The sequence below is a fragment of the Hylaeus anthracinus genome, unplaced genomic scaffold (genome assembly GCF_026225885.1).
Source record: "Hylaeus anthracinus isolate JK02 unplaced genomic scaffold, UHH_iyHylAnth1.0_haploid 11985, whole genome shotgun sequence".
Taxonomy (NCBI): Eukaryota; Metazoa; Arthropoda; class Insecta; order Hymenoptera; family Colletidae; genus Hylaeus; species Hylaeus anthracinus.
The window spans coordinates 1,154,538-1,166,645 of NW_026534333.1; the positions used below are offsets into that span (position 1 = coordinate 1,154,538).

General features: G+C 38.9%; 3 protein-coding genes across 7 annotated transcripts in view; 1 reads left to right on the forward strand and 2 right to left on the reverse strand.

The window, feature by feature from the left end:
• Positions 1-144: 144 nt before the first annotated feature.
• Positions 145-1,543, reverse strand: LOC128887028 (coatomer subunit epsilon). Its single transcript, XM_054142452.1, has 3 exons — positions 1,391-1,543; positions 732-1,220; positions 145-656 (listed from the first exon to the last, which is right to left on the reverse strand). Exons 1-3 carry the CDS (start codon positions 1,493-1,495, stop codon positions 348-350), a joined length of 903 nt encoding a protein of 300 aa, XP_053998427.1. The 5' UTR covers positions 1,496-1,543; the 3' UTR covers positions 145-347.
• On the forward strand, positions 1,487-3,175 carry LOC128887029 (zinc finger protein 830). The gene is made up of 4 exons (XM_054142453.1): positions 1,487-1,729; positions 2,017-2,497; positions 2,569-2,738; positions 2,846-3,175. Exons 1-4 carry the CDS (start codon positions 1,626-1,628, stop codon positions 2,985-2,987), a joined length of 897 nt encoding a protein of 298 aa, XP_053998428.1. The 5' UTR covers positions 1,487-1,625; the 3' UTR covers positions 2,988-3,175.
• A 3,901-nt stretch (positions 3,176-7,076) lies between these two features.
• LOC128887027 (uncharacterized) overlaps positions 7,077-12,108 on the reverse strand; it is a 46,373-nt gene continuing 41,341 nt past the window's right edge. For 2 of the 5 annotated variants that reach the window (XM_054142450.1, XM_054142449.1), the window contains exon 6: positions 7,077-11,253. In XM_054142450.1, coding sequence (XP_053998425.1) covers positions 11,096-11,253 — 158 coding nt within the window. In that variant the 3' untranslated portion in view covers positions 7,077-11,095. Of the gene's footprint in view, positions 11,254-11,902; positions 11,997-12,108 lie in introns of all 5 variants that reach the window. The other 3 variants (XR_008459954.1, XR_008459952.1, XR_008459953.1) reach the window with 2 other exon arrangements.

Below are 12,108 nucleotides of genomic sequence, written 5' to 3' on the forward strand. Positions count from 1 at the left end.
GTAGTTATTTATCAACATTCCTGATCTTTAATTTTACTGTCTCAACATTTTCTACAATATGCCTTGTACGATTTTGACTATGATTTTATTTAATAACAAGTACATCTGTACTGTATATGCATGGTAGTGTAAGGAATGCATACGAAATTGTTAAAAGTATTTTATTGAGACTGTACACATTTCTACATCAATGTTTCTCTGTTTATTAATTGAAATGTTTTCTTTTCATACAAAATTCACTGATCAAGTAGAGTGTTTTATACTTGTAGCCCACATTATTACATTAATTAGTATTAATCCTTCTATTTAATGTGGACCATAAAATGTTATGATACAAAGTAATTCATTTAGGTGCACACAGTATACTGCTTTGCAAGCCTTTGAAATTCAGTAGCCTTTTGTGAATATTCTTTAACAAAAGGATGTTCTGCGTGTGACTCTTTTAATTGGCTCAAATAACGATTGGTAACTTCTGGTGGCTTTCCTGAATGTTGAGAAAGGACAACCATGTTGATCAAAGTAACTGGATTATTACTGTCTTTCTCCAGTGATTCCTGCAGAACTGTTTCTGCTTCTTCGTATTTAGCTTGCCCAATGAAGCAAGTAGCTTGTCCATTTAACATCATGCTTGTACTTGCATATTTATCTATCATTTCCTAAAATAATAAAATATTGTAACATTAAGACTTTTGAGGATACATAAATTTTATAGTATAAAAAATATTAAATACTTGAAGAATATAGTAGGCATCTTGCAACTTGTCAGCACCGGTACTTGTGTTCAGCCATGCTTGGGCCAACTGGGTTAAAATTGCATCGTCGTCTTTTTCTTGCATGGTTTTCAATACTTTCTTTGCAAGATCTACACGATGCATTTTCAAGTAGATTGTTAATTTTAGGGAGAGGCATTCTAAATGTTCTGCATCACGAAGTACTGTCAGTGCTGCATCTAAATTATTCTCGTGGTAGTAAATAGTTGCAGCAGCAATCAGGAGGTTGTGATTGTCATAATTGATTTGATTTGTTGCCTGTTGCAAATCTGCAAGTAGCACTTCTCTACGATCAGGATTCGCAAAGTAATCAGCTAACATTTTAAGCGGTTGTAGTTCTGATGGTGATGAACTATTAATTTCATCTAACACAACACGAAATTTTCGCTGCGCTATGTATGCACGATAGAGGAAGGCATCTCGCTCGATCGCTACCTCTGATGAAGAAGGCTGTAAATACAAGAGAAAATATAAAATTAATAAGAATCGATATCGAAAAATTGAAGTGAAAGCAATGATGGAAAGCAAAAGATTAACTCGATATAGTAATCTACAAAAGGTTAACGTAAAGATTATAAGTACAAACGTAATGTTAATAAAAAATATTCTCAAGAACAAACTTTGATTTTTTGGGCTTCTTTGATGCATTGTTGATAATTGCCAATAAAAAAGTTGTTTTTCACGTCGAAAAGCTCATCCACATCGGTTTGTTGCTGACGTGCCATATTGACTGGTACTGAATAATACAGGTGGAGGGGATTTACGGTATCATTGCTGAGCTGACGACGGTGCATCAAAACATAACCTGAAAGATAAAAATCGCGTTTGTAGTTTGAGTGTAATTTGTGTCCTAAAATGTCGTTAAAAAGAAAATTAACGCAAGATGATTTGCGTAAAGCTATGAGTGAACACAAGAAGAAACTGGGCGTTGTCAAGAAAATTGAATCACCGTTAGCAAGATATCCTTTGTAAAACGTTTTCCAATATATTTTGATATATTTTGAGTTTAAGGTTAGTGTTTCACTTCCTTCACATTACAATCAAATATTCGTCGCACATTTAATAATTCGATTAAAGTATCATATAATTTACGTATACTTTACGCGTTTCTATAATTTTTTTTCGAAGAAAACAATGAGATGAAAACAATTTCATGTCTTTGTAAACTAAATGTATGTGACATATAATATTTTGTGAGCATCATTCAAATTTTGAAAATATTGAAAACCTTAACCATGGTAAACACGTATACAGATGTAGGGCAGCTTATGTGTGTTCTGTGTAAAATTACTGTACGCAATGAGGTAGTTTGGCCAGTTCATTTGAATTCAAAGACTCACAAAGAAAATATTGCATTGGCAAAAAAGACAAAACTAGAAACAGATATTCCAAAGATTGCTACTCACACATTTAAAAGGCCTACATCTCCATCTCAAGAATCCTCGTCAAATAAGAAAATAAAGGGTATATTAAAAACTTCTTCATCACAAGCAGCATCAAACTTACCATCAGATTTCTTTGATAATAATATTAAGAAGTCTAATGGTACTGTGCCATCCAACACTTCTGTGATAATGCAAAAGTCAGAGAATGGCAATGAACTTGCAAATGATAAAGAACTGAAAAATGTAGAAATTGAAGAAGAAAGAGAAAAAGATAGAAACAAAGATACAAGTCAAACGACTCTTCCAGAAGGCTTTTTTGATGATCCAGTTCTGGATGCTAAAGTAAGGATAGTGTATAAAAACAGTATGTATTAAATAGGTGTAAAATTACATAGTTTTTATGGGGATTGTAGGTTCGTAATGTCGAGTATAAGAATCCCATAGAAGAAGAATGGGAAAAATTTCAAAAAGAAATTAAAGAGGAGACAGCGCAATCTGCCCAAATAATTGCAGATGATCAAGAAGAAGCAACAACAGAAAGACAATTAGGCGAGATAGAGGAACAATTACGACATTGGTCTAGGTAAAATAAGATTAACTTTTGAGCTATTTGAAAAAATGCTTGTAATATGGTAAAAAAATGGTAAAATGGTAAAAATGAATTATTTAAACACAACATTATTTTAATAGAGTAATGGATCTTGTCAAACGTAAAGAACAAGTTCAAGCTACCGATAGGAAGCAGAAAAATACCGATGAAGATGTCTCCAGCGGAGACGAAGCCGAGTTTGACGAATTTCTCGATTGGAGAGCGAAAAATTCTTACAAATGAAGTTATATCTAATCATGTACAGTATGTACCGACTTGTAAATATTTAAAAAACTGCTATCTTTAAGAGTATTCTACATTTAGAGTGTTGTTTATATCTATTCATCCTTCGTACAAAATTCTGAATATTGTTTGTATAAAAAGAAAAAAGAAAAAAAAAAGAAGAAGAGAGAAACTAACGATTACGCGACTATTTTTCTGGTTATTTCTTACCCGCTCCGAAGAAAGAATGAAGTCGAGTAGATATAGGCACTAGATATAGGCACTTTTTAATTCGTGTTTTCTTATTTCCATCTGAAATGAAGCATGTCCAGGTCTGTGAGGTGGTAACAAAGAGACAAGTTCGTATAGTGTATTAAGTTTTTATTAAAATGAATTCGAAGAGTCAGAATATAATTAAGTTTCAAATACAATCGTAATAGATTATGAATTATCTGTTACAAGCTATAATATGAAATGTATAATATAAAGGTTACAAGGTAGACTAAGCCGCTAGTAAAATAGTGTGGGTAGTATATTGCCAAAAATCCAACGATATTATCCACTTTCGTTACATACCAGGACATTATAAAATATTTGAAAATTGAAAAAATTAGAGGACTCGCATACGTTTTTACCCGCACCCATCCACGCCATATCTAGGAGATCACTATTCGCTATTACGTTATCCTCGCGCGAGTTCGTCTAAAATGCTGCACCGTACGGTTAACTCGTAATCTTTTGAAAAGTACGTCACCGTAGATTCGCAAAGTTGCTGCCTAAAAATCGTATCAGAGATATTCTTAAAAGTTATCGAACGCAGCGCGCAATTATAGAGAGCTTAATCTTACCTTAACGCGATTCATCAGAATCGAAGCGGTCTACGTTTCACGAATTTACCTTGTTACATCTCTGTGTATATCATGTATACGTACGCATATTTTCATACGTGTATATAGTAATCTGTTTTATTTAGACTAATTGTTAAATCGAATCACAATATTTCACGCGAATCGTCTACGATCAAGTGGTCGTGCTCGCGAGACGGATCAACTGGGATCTATACATCCTATTTGCGGTCCAGACTTTCCGATCTCGATACATTTTCATCGATAGGACGACAAAAGGATACATGCCTCGCGAACAACTTCGATAAATAATAAAGCGCAAAAAGGTGTACGATTGGACGAGAAACTATCGTCTACTTGTCCATCGAATTCTACTAAAGCATTTCGACGTGCGCACACGGCTATGTAGTCCCTTGATAAAGCAAGCACTGGCAAGGTGATTACAATAACTCGTTAATATCTGCGTGTAACGGGAAACGGATACTTAAGGGTAACGATCGCGAACGATCGCTGGTCGCGTTAATTCAATTAAATTCAACTGGACGATATCGGGTGCTGGATAGTCAAAGTGTATTCAGGTGAGTGTATTTTGTGACGTGAAATTCTAGCAAGAGAAGAATTAGAAAAAGAAACTCGTAAGGACAATGGAAAGATCATTTTCGTTTAGGATGATCCACAGAGGCACCGTCCTCGATCTTTGTTTCTGAACCACCAATTGGTGGTGGTGGTGGTGGGGGAGGGTGTGGGACTGCGTCGACAAGGTATCGTGTAATTTTGATTTTGTGACGTTTGTGTTGCGTCTTCCGGTTTCGAGGAATCGTTCCATCGTGGGCGATAGTTGATATCTTTTCAGACATCGAAAGTATTGCGATTTAAGTGGTCACGGTGTGTTTGCCTTTATACGATTTATACATACACGTATATTTATTTAATTATCATTATATATGTATATATATATATATATATATATATTTATCTTGTATCGTTACGGAGGGCTCCTGCGGAAAAAAATATGTATCCATTTCGCACGGGAACGAGAGGATAATCCAAACACTTCCCCATATTTGAATTACCGTATCGTTCGTTCGCGTTTTCGCAATGCGTCGCGGATTCACGGCGGCTCGATCTTCGGTGGATCTTGTCGATTCCCCGATCGGCACCGGTTACAAGAGGCTTCTCAACCCTTCGCGAACGGTCATTTCGGGGCAAGACGCACGCGTCGGGTTACACATATACACGCAAACAGACGTCTACGGGTGTATGCGCGAGTCGATCGTTCGCAAAGGGTTAAACGATCTCGAGGTTCGACAGTTACGGATACGTCGTTGGGTGATCGATGGCACCGAAGAGTCCTCCGACTCTCGCGTTCGTGGTTCTCTTGTATCTCTAAACCTGATGCGATGTTTGCAAAGTCCCTCTTCGAAGGTCGCTTGCAGATTAACGCACGGTTTCGTGTGGTTCCGGAGGAACGTGAATTCCAACCCGTGGAATCGTTGTACCTCACACGCCGAAGTATAAAACGAGTCGAAGTGACTCTCACCCGGTTCGAGTGACTCTCCGTGCACGTTAGCAAGGAAAGAACGCGAAAGGGGATCTAGCAGGAGAAAGGAAACGAGATTTACAATTGTCATTGTTCTCCTTCGGATTGATTATCGTTTAATCGTGGAGGTGGTTTGGCCTCCACGCCGTAGGTGACGCTCGTATCAGAACGCGAGGACCAGATTTTTTTTTTTTTTCCTTCCACGCAATTAGAATAGAGACGTACAAAAGTGAGCGAGTGTCTTTGAGTGATAAAGACGAGGCACCCTGCTTGTGTTTCTTTGTTAATATCATTTTTTTTTTTTTGTGTGTGTTTTCTATCACAAGGGCGGAGGGAAACTAACGACTCGAAGCATCTTAATAATATATTCTATGTATATATATATATATATGTGTGTATAAATGTATACGCATACTCTAACGTTAAACTCTAGTGTATTAAGCGGACGATTACTTTCCATAGCCGTGTATAATTATATCGAAGATTGTTTCCAATGGACTTGACAACGTGGATCATCGCGAGAGGAAACGTTCTATCCGGAAACGGAAACCTTCCCCGAATTTCGTTCGCGGATCAAGACCGATCCCTCCTCGTCTTCGAAACCTCGTTAATTGAATACTCGACCTCCTGCTCGATCGCATCTGCGTTTCTCTAAATCATTTCTATTTAGTTTTCTCTCCTTCTCTACGACTTCATCCATTCTTCGATCCGCCGCAAATTTCATCCATCCAGAGACGGGCGAGGTTTCGATCGTACGACACGAATAAAAGCAACCTCCAGCAATTCGTTCGTGGCCCTTGCTCGAACAAATATTATTGTTCGCCGTGGAATATTTCGTTCCGCGACCGGAACGTTACTTCTACGATAGAAACTACGACATACCGTAATTCTTCGTTACACGAATGAACGGTCGTTGATCTTTTATTCGTTAGTCGAACGGCTTCTCTATTCGTCGTGAAATATTTAGTTCTATAATAGCGGAATATATGACGTACCGTAAACTTTCGTTCCAGTGACACGAACGAAAAGCCGTTCATCTATTATTCGTTATTCGATTGGCTTTTACGCGTTCGAATACGAATTTTCCCTCGTCTCTGGTCGCACAGGGCGATCGTCGAGAATATACTGCTCCTAAAGTTTTCTAAACGCTACCAGTGCTGTACAAGTTGGATCGTTTTGTGCGAGGAGAGGGAGAATTAGGTGCGGGACGACAACAGCTAAGCGAGTCGCTTACACGTTAGTTTAACGCTAAGATAATTATCCTCGGTAAATGTTAAGAATAGCAACGATGACGGTAGCGAGAAGAATCTGTCGTAGCTGTACGTTGCACATAGATCACAGAGTGGATACGGTCGCTAGGCATTCGAAAAAGTAGTCTACAAATAGTGCAAATAGTGCCAAGCCTAGTTTTATATATTTATATGTATATATGTATATACACATATATGCATGTATATATATATATATATATGTATGTATGTATGTACTTATTTTTTTTCTTATACCGATATTTATATACGTATCTATATATTTTGTATTTAATTAATCTCGTTTCTTCGCGCGAACACTATACACGCGAGAGCGCAGGCACTAAATTGCTGAGATACAATTGTACCGAACTATCGATGATCTTCATTATTCGCTTGGACTCGACGAAATGATATTTCTACGTGTACACGCGCGCGCGTGTGATCTGTGTTCATGTATGTACGCGTGTATGAGAACGAGATCTTGTGCGATTAATTAGGTAGCCAGTACGTGTTCGAATCCGCGTTTGGTCGCGCTCCCCATCCACGTTGAAATCTCCCGAGGCGACTCCATTCTCCTTCATCGGGAATAATTCACACGTCGACATCCAATAGACCCCTGCCTAACCTCAAGCAGATTTCGCTTTTCCCAACACTACGTCTACTCGGCGAGCATGAATTTTTCGTCGAACGGTACAGAATAATAACAGGTATCGAGCGATCCTCGAAGAAAGTAATTCCCCTGTAGCGATTGCTGCTCGAAAGCTACAAAAATTGTCCCCGGGAGAGTCTCCTTTGCGAACTTTTGACCGATACGATACTCGAGGCTTTTACGGTTTGGATCTTCATGGTTGATACCGACTAAGGCTTCCCCGTTGCTCGAGTTATCTGCAATACGAATCGTCCAAGTATCTCACTCGAACACGGTTACACTCGGAAGTCTCAGTTACCGTCTAACACTGAAACAATCATTTTCAAAGTTCGAGACCGAGTTTCACATAGGAGCGATCTCTTCGGGTCCTCTGATGTAGACCGAATGTATACGGAAACGAATCCTAGGAATGAGAAACGAGTCGAGCGTACAGTACAACTATCTCGTTGCCTAATATCATGCGGGATTGGTTGTGTTATCGTGAAACAGATAGAGCTACGACGGTGCTTAAGTACCAGCAGAGATGGGCAAAAGTTTGCTCGAATAAAAACCACCGTGTGTTCGCAACGTTCGTCCGATGCGAAATGTTTCATTTCACGTAGTTCGAACGACAATTTTGAACGAAGGAAACTAAGGATCTCTGCGGATGTTGGACTAGTTCCGCCCATCTCTGATTAGTAATCAATTAGTAATCAGTGATTACGACGCGACGGCGATCGGTCGCCGTGTTACTCCCAGGATGTCGGTTTCAAACACTTTCGTCTGGTCCCTTTCGTGTTGGCTTCTCGTGAAAGCAGTTTTTCGACGGCGAGAACGGTTGGTTCTTTCTCGTCGATCCTTTGAATCGACCTTTTTAGAAGAGGATCCGCGAGCACTGGGCCTCTTCGGGCGGTTCCCTCGCGATGATTATATCGTATTGCCCTTTCCTCGCGTCTTAACGATTCGCGCCACGATATCAGACCAGCTGACTGATTTCTTTAAAAATCTTCTACGATAACCCTTCGCCTAATACACGATTGCCATCTTTTAGCTCTATCCAACCGTCCATTTCGATCCACCCTTTGAAAGAAGCTGTCGTTCAGAAATCGTGAGATTCGACGCGACGTCAGAGGTAAAAGACAGAACGCGATGAAGATTATCTTCCTGGATGCTCTGATCGATACCATAGATCGATGGAGGATCACCGCCGTTTCGTCCTAGCGATTCTGGACTCGGAGTATTGTTTCTCACTATCGATTACAAAATACGAATTAGGAGTAAGTATAGAATTAGCCACCACGAGTATAGAATTATCACCAGATAGCAATTGGCTTATTTTGGTTACCGTGTGGTCATTTCTCAAGAAGATCCGAAACGTGTTCTTTCAGTGGTAAGATTTCTCCGACGAGATTTCAAATCTTCTTAAAAAACGATTGTGCGCCTAATCTTCTCGATATCGAGTATTTAATTCGAGAATACTTACTCGTGGACAGTTTCGTATGATTTTCTACTTCTTCGATTTTCGTACGTGTTCGCAATGATTAAAAAGTAGACGATGAAATAAATTCGACGCACAGGCACCCTTTTGCTGATTCAGCAGTGAAAAGGTTAACCCTCGACGGTTCAAGTTTTTAACGCGTTGGTAGACTGCCAACGCCGACATTTCTCACAAATGGAAATTACGTTGATTGGTTTAATCATAAAATGCCCTCGTTCGTTATTGATAGCGAGAACTTACGAGCAGAGAGTGTACGAAATTCGTAACGATTCCTAGTTTATAAATCACTCTACATCAATCGCGAGTAAAACAAAAACATTCACACATCCTGATTCTTCGTTCTAATTGTAATTATTGTTTCGTATACCGTACTTGGACCGTTAAGGGTTAAATGAGCGAGTTACCCCATGGATCGTTTTACCACATCGTTTACCACATCGAAGCGATGAATGTTTACGAAGTGACAATTAGTTCGAAACGCGCGCTACCCGTTTCGTCCGAAACGAGATTGCAAACGATGCGAAACAACGATGGAGGGACGAAGTTCGTGTCTTTGAGTCGATGTCAAACGAACAAGTTCAAAGACGCGGAGGTTGTGCTTCGCAGTGATCGATGATTCGTAAGACTAAGCGTGTATAATATACTTTTTTTTTTTTGTCGTAAAAAAAGGTTACGTTTTTCTTTCTCTGTCTATTTTTTTTCTTTTTCTTCTTTTCTATTCGTTTCTGTTTGGATGCAACGGAATCTGAAACGATCTACGAGAATTAACTGCAGGATTACATTTGAGATTCTCGATTAAGTTCTACAGCTCGTCGACGCAATTGAACGCGTTTCTCTTTGTTTCGTTTTTTTTTTTTTTTTTTGTGCAAAATTACTCCGATTTTCGCGCGAATATATTCATCTAGATTTGTCGCGATTAATGTCGTTACGTTTCATCGTGTAGCTCGCGGTAGCAATTTATCGAAATCACACGCTCGAGCGTGTCTTCGTTTCTCGAATTAAACGTAAAGACGACACTAACATTTTTTATTCGCGTCTTCGAGTGCTCTCTTCTTCTTCTTCTTCTTCTTTTTTTTTTTTTTTTTTAAAGAAGAAGAAGTTTCAATTAACTCGTTGAGTGCCACATGATCTATATATGCGATGATAGAGCTTTTCGTTAAGAAATTTAGAAAGTCAATTCTGAAAGTGAGTTTAAAAAAAAATATTTAGATAGAATTCGTGAATTTCGATGCAGTTGGAAGAATAAATACTGTGACAAGTAATAAATCATGTAGTTTTCAATTGTTTCAGAATGAAATTTTAGCTTTGTAGAAGTTTCCACGTGTATCGGTCTAGCAATCAACGTGTTAATTTGAACCTTGTCCAATTTTCACCGCTTTACTCGAACGCGAAACTTAATAATGATTATCTCGGTAAATAATGATTATCTCGGTTGTAACATCGCGTCCTTCGATTCTCCAAAAATGAAATCGTTGCCAGGAAACTTGTCGTTTCGTTAGGCGTAGGTACAGCGAGTAACTTTAATATCAGGACACCTCGCAGTTTTCACTTTCTTGCTTACATAACTTCCTTTACAATAATTAATAAAGTAATTAAGGTACATATTGTATTAACATAATATACGTACCAATGTCATTTTCAAATAACACTCATTTAACGATCATTACTTCCTGATAGTTGTAAAAATATGTTTAATCGATCATGGTTACACGAAATTGTTTACTGGGACTATTTCACATACAATTTTAACGATGTTATCAACAAATTTTTCTCCCTCATAAAGAGATTCACAAGTGGTATACTTGAGCGCAAGTAGGGAATCTTACGATACCATAAACTAGCTGCTAAAACATCTTCTGAAACTAAGCCTAGCATCTGCCAATGCTATCTTTGATTTTGGATAGCAGACGGTCGCACTATTATTTTATAAAGTTATTAAAATATCGTGATAACGGGAATATTGGACTCGTTAATGCTTTGATATACCTTGATCACTTTATCCCAGAACGGAGAAGTTTTATAGCGACAAACTAAAAATTGTAAAGTGTCCGAATATAAAAATAACTCGGCGCACATCGTTTCGAAAACAGACGCGATACGAAACGCCTATCGAATACGGTGATTGGCAACGTCCTCGTCGCCGCGACAAATGTCGAGAAATTGATAATCGACGTGGGACGAAATTGCTAGGAATTTCACGGTGGAAAGAACAGAGGAAAGGGATACGGAGATTGGAATTTGTACGTTGTTAAGAGACAAATTTTTAAATTGCCTCGTGAACGATCCAGACGATCTACGTCCTCGAGCGTCCTTCGACGGTCGTTAAAGATGGCGCCGAAGGAGCCGAGGAGGCCTCTCTCGCGCGGATCTACGCCTTGGCATCGAGAATTTCCACGGTGACGTTGTCCAACACGGTTTCCGTCATGGTGTTCGGCTGGTTAGGTGGCGACTTGTTTGATTTCGTCGAAACCGCTGACGCGTTCCCGCTGCTCCCGCGACTTCCGCGCCGTGATCCTGTTCGTGACCCTGGCGACAAAGATTTTCTTGCTAAAGTATCGCGTGCTTTGGCGCGACAGCGCTTCGACATGACACGAAAAGCCGGAATAAAGTTTAAGCACGAAGAAACCGCTATCGTTCCGAGCAGGCTCTTTTGTCACGGTTAGAAACTGTTACAGTGGCGGTCGTGAATTCGAAGTAGAAATCGTAAACGTTTCGTCTGATACCCCTTCCCTTAGCACAGAGGATAGTCGAACGGTAAAGGGACTTCTTCCTTCGCTGAGAAACTTACGGCCCGATAAATCAAGAATTTCTGAATTTGTAAAGATCAAATCTTATAGTAACTTTAGCTTCTTGTTAAGGATTTACATCGATTCAATGTCTCGGAAAAGAAAAGTGTACTCGGGATTTTCTGCCAGTTCCTCCTTCTTTGACTTAGTAATATTTCTCTTGCGAAGCTGTATTTATGTGTACCCTAAAAGAATAGTTCTGTGGTCAGCGTACTGTATGCGTCGGAATTAATGTGCTTCGACTTTAAATGTCATTTATATTTAATATAGCAACTTTTCTGTCAACTATGCGAGGCTCTCTAAGTGTGATAAACTTATAAGATACCGTATGAATGGTAAAAAATTGCAACGATATGGACAAAATTTAGAGATAAAGGTTGAACACTTACGTCGTGAAAAATCATTTACTATTCGCTAACATTTTCGACCAACCATTTGCGGTCATCTTTATCTTCATTCCTCATCTTCATTCTTCGTCTTCGTCTTGTGGCACATTAAAGAGAAGAGAAATACGTAAATTATGTAATGAAGAATCGCCAAGCGAGAAAAAAAAAAAAAATGTTCGTTTCGTTGGATGAGCCGAGACGTAAAATAA